General features: G+C 43.8%; 1 protein-coding gene and 1 non-coding gene across 2 annotated transcripts in view; one reads left to right on the top strand and one right to left on the bottom strand.

Moving 5' to 3' along the window:
- LOC103551170 (uncharacterized) overlaps positions 1-11732 on the bottom strand; it is a 73639-nt gene extending 61907 nt beyond the window's left edge. Inside the window, exons 1-5 of the mRNA XM_070568939.1 lie at positions 11652-11732; positions 10858-11243; positions 10502-10672; positions 7600-7759; positions 7071-7270 (exon numbers count right to left, since the gene is read on the bottom strand). Of these exons, the coding sequence (XP_070425040.1) occupies positions 7747-7759; positions 10502-10672; positions 10858-11243; positions 11652-11732 (651 nt within the window). The 3' untranslated portion in view covers positions 7071-7270; positions 7600-7746. The remainder of the gene's footprint in view (positions 1-7070; positions 7271-7599; positions 7760-10501; positions 10673-10857; positions 11244-11651) is intronic.
- Positions 11252-11323, top strand: TRNAT-CGU (transfer RNA threonine (anticodon CGU)). The gene has a single exon. It is a non-coding gene; the product is annotated as a tRNA-Thr (tRNA).
- Positions 11733-12926: the final 1194 nt, after the last annotated feature.

Raw genomic sequence — 12926 nt, 5'->3', positions numbered from 1 at the left:
TCGAATACAGCAATTACATTAAAAGGATCATACACCATGATCAAATGGGATATATACCAGGGATGCAGGGATGGTTCAACATCCACAAATCAATCAGTGTGATACACCACATTAATAAAATGAGGAATAAAAATCACATGATCATCTCAGTTGATACAGAGAAAGCATTTGACAAGACCCAACACCCATTTATGATAAAAACTCTCAATAAAACAGGTATAGAAAGAAAGTACCTCAACATAATAAAGGTCATATATGACAAGCCCACAGCCAACATCATACATAGTGAAAAACTGAAAGCCATCCCTCTCTGAAAACAGGAACAAGGCAAGGGTGCCCACTCTTGCTACTCTTATTCAACATAGTACTGAGGGTTTTGGCCAGAGCAATTAAGCAAGAAAAAGAAATAAAATGGATCCAAATTGGAAAGGAAGAAGTAAGACTCTGTTTGCAGATGACATGATTCTATATATAGAAAACGCTAAAGAATCCACCAGAAAACTATTAGAAATAATAACTACAGCAAAGTTGCAGGGTACAAAATCAAAACATACAAAAATCAATTGCATCTCTATACACTAATAATGAACTAGCAGAAAGAGAAGGCAAGAATACAATCCCATTTACAATTGCAACAAAAAGAATAAAATGTCTAGGAATAAATTTAACCAAGAAGGTGAAAGACTTATACACTGAAAACTATAAAACATTATTGAAAGAAATCAAAGATGATACAAAGAAATGGAGAGATATTCCAAGTTCATAGATTGAAAGAATAAACATAGTTCAAATGTTCATATTACCTAAAGCAATCTACAAATTCCATGCAATCCCACTCAGAATCCCAATGACATTCTTCACGGAAATAGAACAAAGAATCCTAAAATTTATATGGAACAACAAAAGACCCCAAATGGCCAAAGCAATTCTGAGAAAAAAGAACATACCTAGAGGCATCACAATCCATGGCTTCAAAATATACTACAAAACTATCATAGTCAAAACAGCATGGTACTGGTACAAAAATAGGCACACAGATCAATGGAACAGAATTGAAAGCCCAGAAATAAAACCACACACCTATGGACAGCTAATCTTTGACAAAGGAACAACGAACACACAATGGAGAAAGAAAAGTCTCTTCGATAAACAGTTTTGGTAAAACTGGACAGCCACATGCAAAATAATGAAAGTAGACTAGTTTCTTACACCATACACAAAAATTAACTCAAAATGGATTAAAGTGTTGAATCTAAGACCTGAAACCATAAAACTCCTAGAAGAAAATACTCTTTGGCACTCTTTGACATTGGACTTAGCAATGTCTACTCAGGCAAGAGAAACAAAAGAAAAAGTAAACAATGACTACATCAAACTAAAAAGCTTATGCAAGGCAAAGGACACCAGGAATGAAATAAAAAGACTACCCATCAACTTGGAGAAAACATTTGCAAATCATATATCCAACAAGGTGTTATTTCCAAAATATATAAAGAACTAATATAACTCAACGACAACAAAATAAACAACCTGATCAAAAAATGGGCAGAGGATGTGAACATACATTTTTCCAAAGAAGACAGACAGAGGGCCAGCAGGCACATGAAAAGATGCTCAACATCACCAACCACCAGGGAAATGCAAATCACAACTACAATGAGATATCACCTCACATCCATCAGAATGGCTATAATTAATGAGACAAAAAATAATAAATGTTGAACAGGACGTGGAGAAAAGGGAACTGTCATACACTGCTAGTGGGAATACAAACTGGTGCAGCCACTATGGAAAACAGTATGGAGATTTCTCAAAAAATTAAAAATAGAAGTACCATATGAATCCAGCTATCCCACTACTGGGTATTTATCCAAAGAACACGAAATCAACAATTTGAAGAGATTTATGCACCCCTGTGTTCATTGCTGCACTATTCACAATAGCCAAGACATGGAAGCAACCCAAGTGCCCACACTGATGACTAGATAAAGAAGATGTGGTATATATATATACAATGGAATACTGCTCATCCATAAAAAAGGCAAAATGATGCCATTTGCAACAACGTGGATGGACCTTGAGGGTATGACGTTAAGCAAAATAAGCCAGACAGAGAAAGACAAACACCATATGATTTCACTTACATGTGGAAGATAAGCAAACACATGGATAAAGAGAACAGATTAGTGCTTACCAGAGGGGAAGGCGTTGGGAGTGAGCTAAAGGCACAAAGGGGCACATATGTATGGTGACAGATAAAAACCAGACTATTGGTGGTGAGCACAATGCAGTCTATACAGAAACTGATATATAATAGTGTACATCTGAAATTATACAGTTATAAACCACTATGATCTCCATAAAATAATTAACAATAAATAGATAAAGAGGGAAGTAAAAAAAAAAAAAGTAAATATATAGAAAAAGGTGTACCATGCTAATACTAATCAATTATTGGAGTAGCTATATTTATATCAGACAAAATTTCAGAGAGATTTCAGAGCAAAGAATATTACCAGAGATAAAGTCAATTCATAATGATAAAATTCATCAAGATGCCAAAAGAATCCTAAATGTTTATGCACCTAACAACAGATTCAAACCACATGAAACAGCAAAATTACAGAACTCTGATGAGAAATAGATGAAATTAATGGAACTAGAAGCTGGTCCCTGGAGAAGATCAGTAAAACTGATAAACCTCTACCAGACCAATCAGGACAATGAAGAGAGAGGACACAATGACCAACATGGGGAATGAACGGGGTGGCATCGCTACAGATTCCACAGACATGAAATGGATAATAAGGCAGTATCATGAAAAACGTTATGTCAATAAATTCAACAACTTAGGTGAAACAGATAATCTCCTTGAAAGGTACAAACTATGAAAGTTCACTTAAGAAGAAAGAGAGAGCCTGAGATTAGCCCGATATCTATTAAAGAAATTGAATTAATAGCGAAAAATCTTTTCACAAGGAAAATCCCAGGCCCAGATGGCTTTCCTGGTGAATGCCACCAATCACTTAAGGAAGAAATAATACCAGTTCTACACAAACTCTTCTAGAAAACTGAAAAGGACAGAATGCTTCCCAGCTTATTCTGTGATGCCAATATTACCGCGATACCAAAGCCAGACAAAGACATTACTAGAAAAGTCAGTTATTGACCAATATCTTTCATGAACATGCAACATTTTTAAACAAATTTTTAGAAAATCGGATCCAACAATACATAAAAAGGATAATACATCCTGACCAACTGGAGTTTACTGAAGACTATACGGATAATTTAACATTTAAAAAATCAATCACTGTGATTTGCCATATTAACCCCCTAAAAAAATTGAAAACCATATCTCAATAGACACAGAAAAAGCATATGACAAAATGTGACATCCATTCCTAGTTTTTTACAAAATCCCTCAACAAAGCAGGAATATAAGAAAACTTCCTCAACCTGATAAAGGGCGTCGATGACAAACCCACAACTAACATCACGCTTAATATTGAAAGACTGAATGTTTTCTCCTTAAGACCAGAAATAAGCTAAGAATGTCCTCTCTTGCCACTTCTACTCAACATTACACTGGAAGTTCCAGCCAATAAGGCAAGGAAAATAAATAAAAGGCATTCAGATTGGAAAGGAAAAAGTAAAACTATCACTATTCACAGATGACATGATCGTCTATGTAGAAATTGAAGGAATGTACAAAAAACTATGAATAAGGGAGTTTAACAAGCTGGTAGGATGCTAGGTCAATATAAAAAACACAAGTGCATTTCCATCTACCAGTAATGAACAATCAGGAATTGAAATTAAAAAATAGTATCATTTACAATAGCATCAAAAATACAGAGTACATAGGGATAGATCTGACAAAAGATGTGAAAAATGTGTACACTGAAAACTACAAAAGACTGCTGAGAGAAATTCAAGACCACCTAAATAAATTGAGAAATATATCATGTCCAGGGATTGGGAGACTCAATGTTGTCAATCTGTTGGCTTTCTCCAAATTGACCTACAGATTTATTGCAATCCCAGCACCTTTTTGTAGAAATTGTTACCAGATTCTAAAACCCACATAGAAACGGAAATGAACTAGAATAGTCAAAAAAAAAAGAACAAAGTTGGAATATCAATACTACCTGATTTCAAGACCTATTGTAAAGCTATGTTATTTAAGACAGTGTGGAACTGGTGTAAAAATAGACAAACAGATCAACGGAACAAAATAGAGCCTAAAATAGACCCACACATATATGGACAACTTATTTTCAACAAAGGTGCACAGGCAGTTCAGTGGAGAAAGGATGGTCTTTTCAACAAAAGATACTAGAACAATTTGATATCTAGATACAAAAAAGTGAACTTCAATTCATAACTCACATTACATGCAAAATTAAATGGATCACAGACCTAAATGCAAAATCTAAAATTATAAAACTTCTAGAGAAAAACAGGAAAAAAATCTTTGTGACTTTGAGTTAGGCCAAGATTTCTTAGATATAACAAGAAAAGAATGATACACAAAGGAATAAATAGATAAATTAGATTTTATCAAAGTTTAAAACTTCTGCTCTGAAAAGCTGTTAAGAGAATGAAAAGTGCCACAGACTAGGAGAAAATATTTAGATTATCATGTCTGATAAAGGATGTATATCTAGACTATATCAAGAACTTTCAAAATTCAATAAGAAAACAAAAAACCCAATAAAAAATGCATAAGGGATTTGAACAGATACTTCTCCAAAGGAGACAGATGAATAGTCAGTAAACACAAGAAAAATGCTCAACATCATTAGCTATTAGAGAAATGCTAATCAAAATCACAATGAGATACCACTGCGCCTGTTAGAATGGCTAGATTAAAAAGACGGACCATACCAAGTGTTCGGTGTGGAGGAGCTGGAACTCTCCTGCACCGCTGGTGGGAATGTAAAACGGCACAGCCACTTTGGGAAACAGGTCGTCAGTTTCTTAAAAACATAAACATATGGTCCAGGCATTTCACACCTATGTATCTACCCAAGAAGAATGAAAGCCTTTTAATGTCCTTTCAAAAGTTTGTACACAAATGTTCACAGTAGCTGTATGTGTAATCGCCCCAAACTGGAAACAACTCAGACATCCATACCACTCAGCGATAACAAGGAATGAATTCTTAGTACACAGTAATGTACAACATGGATGAGTCTCGAAATAAGGATGCTGAGTGAAAGAGGCCAGAAAAAAAGACTGCATACCATTTGATTCCATGTATATAAAATTTTAGGATATGCAAACTAACAGATAGCGACAGAAAGCAGAATGGTGGTGACGGGGGGGGGGGGGGGGGGGAGGGGAGAGTCACAAAATAGCATGAAGAAGCAACCAAACAGCCCAATTCCAGAGGAGGAAGCCACCCTGGATTTCTACAGGTGTTTTTCCCTGAATGGAGCCACTAGCTTTTATTTGCAATAAGCCGAGGTCTGGATGCAGTGTTGATACTTTCTCTAAATATTTTCCCTTGTGTCATTTTTAAAGATGGCATAGGATTATCCAGCACTCACTCACATACCCTGACAACTGGCAAACACACAGAGGTAAATGCCAGAGGAAACATTCACACTTCCAGTGCATTGAACTGGCATCCGACAAGCAGCTATGGAGACAGAAAGTGTCACCAGAAAATACAGTGACAGCTTTCTAAGAACCGTGAAATGAGAGAGAACAAGATGTCTCTGATAAAATTGTATTCATGTTTCCATGGAAGAAATTCTAATGTGTCTGTAAAGGAATAAGGAAAAAGTCATATTCCGTGTTCATTTTTACACCTGAGTCTTACATATACATTTATGCTTTTACAACACTAAAGCAAAAGCCACAAGGGAAAAATGCAAAAGCTATATTCTGCTCTGTAAGTAAATTTATCATCACATTTGCTCTCATTTCCTTCCACCCATTTATCTTTTCACGTTGCCAAGAAGAGCCCTGGGAATAATCACCTCCCACACCAAAAGCTGGGGATATGATAATGGGCGACTGATGATGAGAGATGACATTTTTAAATAGTCGCTTTCAACTTCATAACATATATTTCATCTTTAACCATGTATACACTGCTCCAACTCCTGGATTTAAAAAGGGAAGGGGGACTGTGTGGAAGATGGCCCAAAAGCAAGCATAAATTCACCAAAACTTTGTATTGGTTAAAAAAAAAATGCAGCCCAGATCGTGTCATTTATGTAACAGTGATCTTAAAATACAAGGCCTAGAAAAAGGTCACTGTCTATCTATCTAAATGACTTCCTGGTTAATATGAGTCAAAGTCTGAGTTTTTGAAATATCATATAATATTAATAAAACTAAAGGAAAATAAATGATTCTTTGCTGTATTGAGAAACACATACCTTGTATCGTTCGTGGAAGAGGCTGGTACCACTTTGCAGAAAGTGGCAACATATGTGAAGGAACCAATTTGGGACATTCACATATTGTTCCCTACAAGCTCATAATACTGCAAAGAACCACAGGAATTTGTTTAGTGTGATACCAACACACTCACACCCATAACACGTGTCACAACCAGCCGGGTAGACCTCAGCCATGCCGTCACACAGCATGTGTGGCTGATCGTTTCTGCTTCCTCCAACCAAATCCACACCAAGTTACAAAGGAGGGGCTCGTCTGTAGCCCGGTGGCACTGCCAGCCACTCCCTCACCAGCAAGCAGATGTCTGCAGAACTGTTTGCTTAAAGCTGCTAAAATACGACAGCAAAGTTATCTTAGGAAAGCAACACCCTGACATCTACGTAAAAGATCCCTCCACACATGTGCATAGGGAGGTACAGGCAAAGATGCAAAACGGGAGAGGAGAGGAGAGGAGGGAAGTCAGGGAGAGGGAGGAGGGAAGGGAGGGGGAGGAGGAAGAAAGTAAGAGCTGAGAAGGTAGGAGTCCTCTGTTAAATGCTAATAAGAGCATTCTGTAGAACTATAATTCTCCTGCAGAAAATTTTACTTTTCATCTTTACAACATTTTGCATCTGGTTGGCATTCTTTGTTAAGGGTGTTGAAGCAATAATCACCTCTCTTTCCAAGCTGGGAGACTTGGCTTCCTCTGAATCTTGTCCTGGTGGTCACACAGGCAGCACAACCTGCTTTGCTCCTCATCGTGGGGCAGCCTGGGAGCGCCACACAATTCCTGCACATAGCAGGGATTTGTGCCTGGATGGAGCGCCAAAAGGAGGTGAACACAGTCACCACAAACATTCCAGGTCCTCTTCCACTGAAAATCATGGGAAATTCACATAATGAAATGCCAAAGAAATGAATTTAGAATCCAAGATTCATAGGCAACCGCAACAAATGACAGAAATATTCATGGATAGAACTTAATAGTGTTAGGCCATCAGTTTCCCCAGATTCATCCACAGAGTCAATGCAATGCCAATCAATCTATCTACAATCAATCTAATCTATCAATCAATCTACAAAGCAAGCACTTTGTAGAAACTGATGAGGTGATTCTAAAAATAAAGGACTAGAACAGGCAAAATGATTTGGTAACAAAAGAACAAAATTGGAAGATGTAAAATACTTGATTTCAGTACTCACCATAAAATACAATAATCAAGACTGTGTCAGCCCAGAGTTCATGAGTTCAGAGCCCAGGTGCAGACCGACACACTGCTCATCAAGCCATGCTGTGATGGCGTCCCATATACAAAGTGGAGGAAGAGTGGCACAGATGTTAGCTCAGGGTCAATCTTCCTCACTTAAAAAAAAAAAGAAGACAGGATGTGAGAAGGAGCTGGCACTCCTATATTTACGGTGGGAATGTGCAGTGGCCCCAAGCCCCCTACTCTATGGGTCCTACACCAGCTCAATTCACAGGTTCATACAACAGGCCCGGCCCCACCAAGCTTCTGAGTTGCACAGCCTGCTCTAAAGCACTGAATCTTGCCGAGAAAGCCATGAAAGGGGGCTGTGTCCTCCGGCTCTGGTCCTGGGTTCTAAATCACTACCAATGCAGTGGCTGCCGGGCTAGGAGGAGCTAAGCAAGCCTTCCTCAGGTAAAGTCTCGATTTAGGTTATTAGCAAAAAGCCTGCTGTTGTTACCTCAGGTGACCTAAATATCCAAGCCTGAGGGTTTTTTTTTTTCCTTCTTCCTCGTGCAAATGAATTTCTCCAAGAAGACTACAGCAATGGTTCTCAAAGCGAGAGCCTGGACAAGCAGCATCTGCATGACCTGGGAGGGGGTTCAAGAGGCCCCACCGCAGACGTCCTGAGTCGGTCTGCATCTTCCTGGGATGTGCAGGTTCAAGGGAGAAGCGCTGCCAGGCCACAAGGAAGGCTCCACTGGGATGCGGCAGGTGAACGCCTTCACAGCCTGTGCGCTGCTGCTAAAAGGATGCAGTCCTTGCTCTGGGGAGGGCCCCCGGCAGGGGCCGCGGGATGGAGGCGCTGGCTGCAGCCGGAGGCGGCTCTGCAAGGGGTGGGGCGTGTCCCGGAGACATCCTCAATTTTGCAAGCAAGCTCAACTGTGGTTAAACGACTTGAGACAGCTGCTGCGTCTCAGCGGCGTTAGGTGAATCTCGAAGCATAGGAAGCGGAGGAAGGAAGTAAAAAGGCTCACAGCCTTCTAAGACCTTCAGGAGGCCCTTCTGAAAACCTGATAAAAATTGTGACATCCCTTTCCTAGAAACACACACACACATTTTACACACTCTCTTGGGGAATGCACAGATTTCCTGGTCTCCAGTGCATGGGCCCCAGGTTAAGAATTCCTGCTTTGGGGACCGGCACAGAGACAGGGGTGCAGAAACAAAAGACTTAAAAAGAATATATTTTTTTCTAAAGTGGAAAAAAGTGACTAAGTTTCAACACAAAAGAAATACAGATGCTTAGAAATTATCCAGACCCAGGCAACTTAATCATACAGAGGAAACAAAAAGACCAAAAGTATTTTATCGTATCACCTGGCTTTGTCACCAGATCAATATGACACTTTCTCACCTAAAACGTCACCTTCCCAGGCTCCTGGAAGCACCAGCTGCTTCAGCCAACCCTGGTTTCTCGCCCTAGCATTTGGGAGGCTGGAATATCATCAGGGGCCACCTGACCCAGAGACTCCATAAGGGCACAGGAAACGTTTGGACTTAAGATCTCTCCAGAAGGGTGAATAATGGACAACTCATCACTGAGAAGTTGAAAGTTTCTGCCTGATCAGGGAAGGGCTATTCAGCACCAGGAAGGCCCTGGCACTGGGGCCACCAGCCAAGGAGGTTCCCCAGAAAGGAACCCCACATGTTAATTCCTTCTACCATACTTTTTGAGGACCTACGTGTGCAGGCACCACTCTAAGATGCCGAGGCCAGGACAGACGGATCCTCCATCCGGGTGTTCAAGATCTGTGGAATCTCAGGGCTTCTTACACCTGTGAGACAAGCACCGTCAGACCATCCAGCACCTGTGTCCTCCACTTTAGGGCTCAGGTAGGGCGCTCTACCTGGGGCCTCCTACCTGCCCGTCAAGGTGCAGGTGCACCGCTCTCATTCAACTCCCTCCCCTCCCTCGGAAGACAAAGCTGGAAAAAGCAGCCGTTCGAATCGGATTCCCAGCTCTCCTGCGATTTTTTCTCATTTGCTAATTTCTTTTCGCTTTTTATAAGCCCCTGTTACCTCTGCACAATAATTCCAACGACTCTATGAACAGCAAAAGAAGGAGGAGGACAACGGAACCAAGTTTATCATCAGCTAGTCAGAAGCAATGATCAGTAATGCATGTTTTAATTTGGAAAATGTTCTTCAGGAGTGTTTTTCTAATTAGGGAGCTGCGATGAGGTTTGCACAATATCTCAAGCACTCTGGGTGCAGCATTTCAGGGTTCCCGTCCCAGCGTCTGAGGGTAAATGTCCATGCGTGTTCCACTCACCTGCCCAAACCTTGACATTTAAAGCAACTTGGTGAACACAGCTTCCTGGCATTTTTAATTTTCCCTATTTACCTGCACACCTGCATGGTGGGCTGTGGACGTTCTTAATATATGTCCCCATATACTGTACAAGCTCCACTGGTACCAGGAGGCAAAGACACATGTAGCAGAATGTTCTGTGCAGCAAAAAAGCTGCAGACAACCCAAGGCCTAACTCCCAGAAACTGATTAAATCAGTTGTGACAACAGCTGCTGGATGGAAAACCATGCAGCTATTAAAGAGAATAAGGTAATCCATCCACGCATAATGGCCATATTATAGTATTTACGGCAGTATGTATAATTTACTATACAATACTGTAATATTATACATCACATTAATGAATAATAAAAATTGTTAATCATATTTATTAAACAATATATGCTATTATTTATGGTGATATTGTATTATGTACTACAAGCCATGGTATTAGTTAACACGTCATACCTTAAGTCATGAAAAATCAAAGTGCAGAGAACTGTAAAGTCAGTCCCTGGGGATGAAAACAAAAGGGCACGTGTGAATATATAGATATGAACGCACCTATCAATCGCCCGGAGCAGCGGGGCCCAGCCTTTCCCGCGCAGCAGCATCACCCCGGGGACCTGTTCACGCCCGGATTGCTGGGCTCCGCCAGCAGGTCTGATTCGGCAGGTCCTGGGTGACCGGAGAAGCTGCATTTCCAAGCAGCTCCCAGGCGATGCCCGGGACACGCTAGGCAAAGAGTGGCAATTTGGGAAAAGAGGAGGTTTCAGCTTTTGATTTCAGAAAACTCTCGCCAGTTATCCAACAGCCCTTGCTGAGCGTCTGGCTGCTCCGTGCAGGGCACCCGTGGGCTGCCCGGGGGTTGGGATAGTAAAGAGCACTGCCACCATTCCCCCGCTTCCCGGGTGCCTCACCCTAGAGGGGAAACTGAGGCTCCGAGACAGGAGGTCCAGCGTCGCGGAGTAGCTCTGGCGGAGCTGGGATTCGAACCCGATGATCTCAGAGGCCGGCAAGCGTCCCGCCCGCTCCCGAGTTCCAGACGCGCCTCCTGCCGAGGCGGAGGGGACTCGGGGACTCCGCCCCGGCCGCCCGCGAGGGAGAGGGGGACCCCAAGCCCGGCCGGCCGCCTGCCCAGAGTGCTCGGGGAGCGGCAGGCGCGCGCCCGCGGGAGCCCCGCCCCGCCGGCTGGGGCGAGGGGGCAGGGCCGCGGCCGGGCGCGCGCGCGCGCGCGTTCGTGCTCGTGCCCGCGGGGCGATCTCGCGGGAGCGACGCCAGGATAGAGGTTCGCTGAGCCGCCATTCTAACGCAGGCGCGGTGGCCAAGTGGTAAGGCGTCGGTCTCGTAAACCGAAGATCACGGGTTCGAACCCCGTCCGTGCCTGGCGTCGCTGGTCCCCGGCTAGGGGGCGACTTTTTAGGGGTGGGACCACTTTTCTGGAGTGGTCCTCAGTAGTCTACGCTGCCGGCATTCCGCATTTAGGTCCTCGCCCCTGGGTGCCGACCGGCCAACTGTTTTCACGCGGTTTGGGATCAAGCTCTCCTGCCGCCCTCGCAGAAGGTCAAGTCTGGGTGGTCCGGCCGTGCATTCCGCTCCCTGCGGGCACGCAGCGCCCCCTGCCGTCCCCGGGCCCCTCGTCCCCCGGGGAAGGTGGAGGACTCGGGCTGCGCCGGGGTCGCAAACTCTAGGGCCCCAGGGGTCACCCCGAAACCGTGCCGCCAGCCAAGGTCCCCCCGCCCTCCGGGCAAGAAACCCACAGCCGATGGCGCTTGGCTCGAGGGCCACGAAGCATTTTTGCGAACATCGCAGTCCAATTTTATCCTCTAATGAGAACTGCCGTCGCCTGACACCGAGCCCACACCCAGAGTCAGCTGGTGTCTGGCTCGCTATTTTTAAAAGGAAATCCGTTGTAGGCACTGCATTAGAGAGAGGAAATCCTGCCCAGACTTGGAACAGTTCTGACATGAAAATGTAGACCTGTCTCCCCGGGCCCTCGTTTGCCCCTCTGTAAAATGGGTCTCTGGCCAGCGCTGGCGTTCGTGAAGCAGCTGCCAGAGGGACTGGCCGTAGCGACGGCCTTAGGAAATGGGGCGACCGTCATATGGCACCTGTTTGCTTCGCGTCACGAAAGGATGCCCACGGGCCTGCTCGAGTGCATCTAAAGATACTGCGCAATGACCTCGACCTCCAGGAGCTGGCGTCTAGAACAATCTGAAAACCAGCCTGACCTAAAGGCGGGAAACCTGCATCAATTCGAGATTCCTGATTAAAGGAAGCGTTGATGGAGCTCCTGGTGTATGGCTGGTAGAGCGGGGCTCTGCGGGTGCCTCGGGGAACAAGCCGGAATCAGGGCGGGCTCGCTCGGACAGCGAGAGGTGGCGATGGATGTGATGGGGGGCGGGGGGCCTGGCAGGAGCGCTCAGCGGCCAAGGGTCCCCGACCCTACAGCAGTGGCTCTCACACTTGTGAGCGTTTATCAGCATCCCCTGGAGGGTTGTTAAACCCCGGATCGCTGGGCCCCACCCCCAGAGCTTCTGCAATAGGGAAATCTGAGCTGGGGCCTGACATTTGCGTTTCTAACCAGCTCCCAGGTGGTGCTGATGCTGCTAGTTCCAGACCACACGGAGAACCACTCTTCTAAAGAGCGCCGTATTCTAAAGCCGCATTCTACGTGTGACTTCAGTTCACTCATATGCGAAAGATAAACACACAGATACGGAGAACAGATTGGTGGTTACCAGAGGGGAAGCGGGTGGGGGGAGGGCCAAGGGGTAAATGGGTGCAGATGTACGGTGACGGATGGAAACTAGACTTCTGGTGGTGAACACGAAGCAGTCTATACAGAAGTGGAAATAGGATGACGTACAACTGAAATTTATATAATGTTTTAAACCAATGTGACCTCAATAAAAAAAAAATTTTTAAGCCACATTCTAAACCCAGGAGCATGTGCGTATGCATGCATACAAATACGTAAGTGACATAT

This window comes from Equus przewalskii, chromosome 12 (assembly GCF_037783145.1).
Source record: "Equus przewalskii isolate Varuska chromosome 12, EquPr2, whole genome shotgun sequence".
Lineage (NCBI taxonomy): Eukaryota > Metazoa > Chordata > Mammalia > Perissodactyla > Equidae > Equus > Equus przewalskii.
Note: the sequence above shows the minus strand (reverse complement) of the source record. Positions and strands in the feature narration are given on the sequence as shown.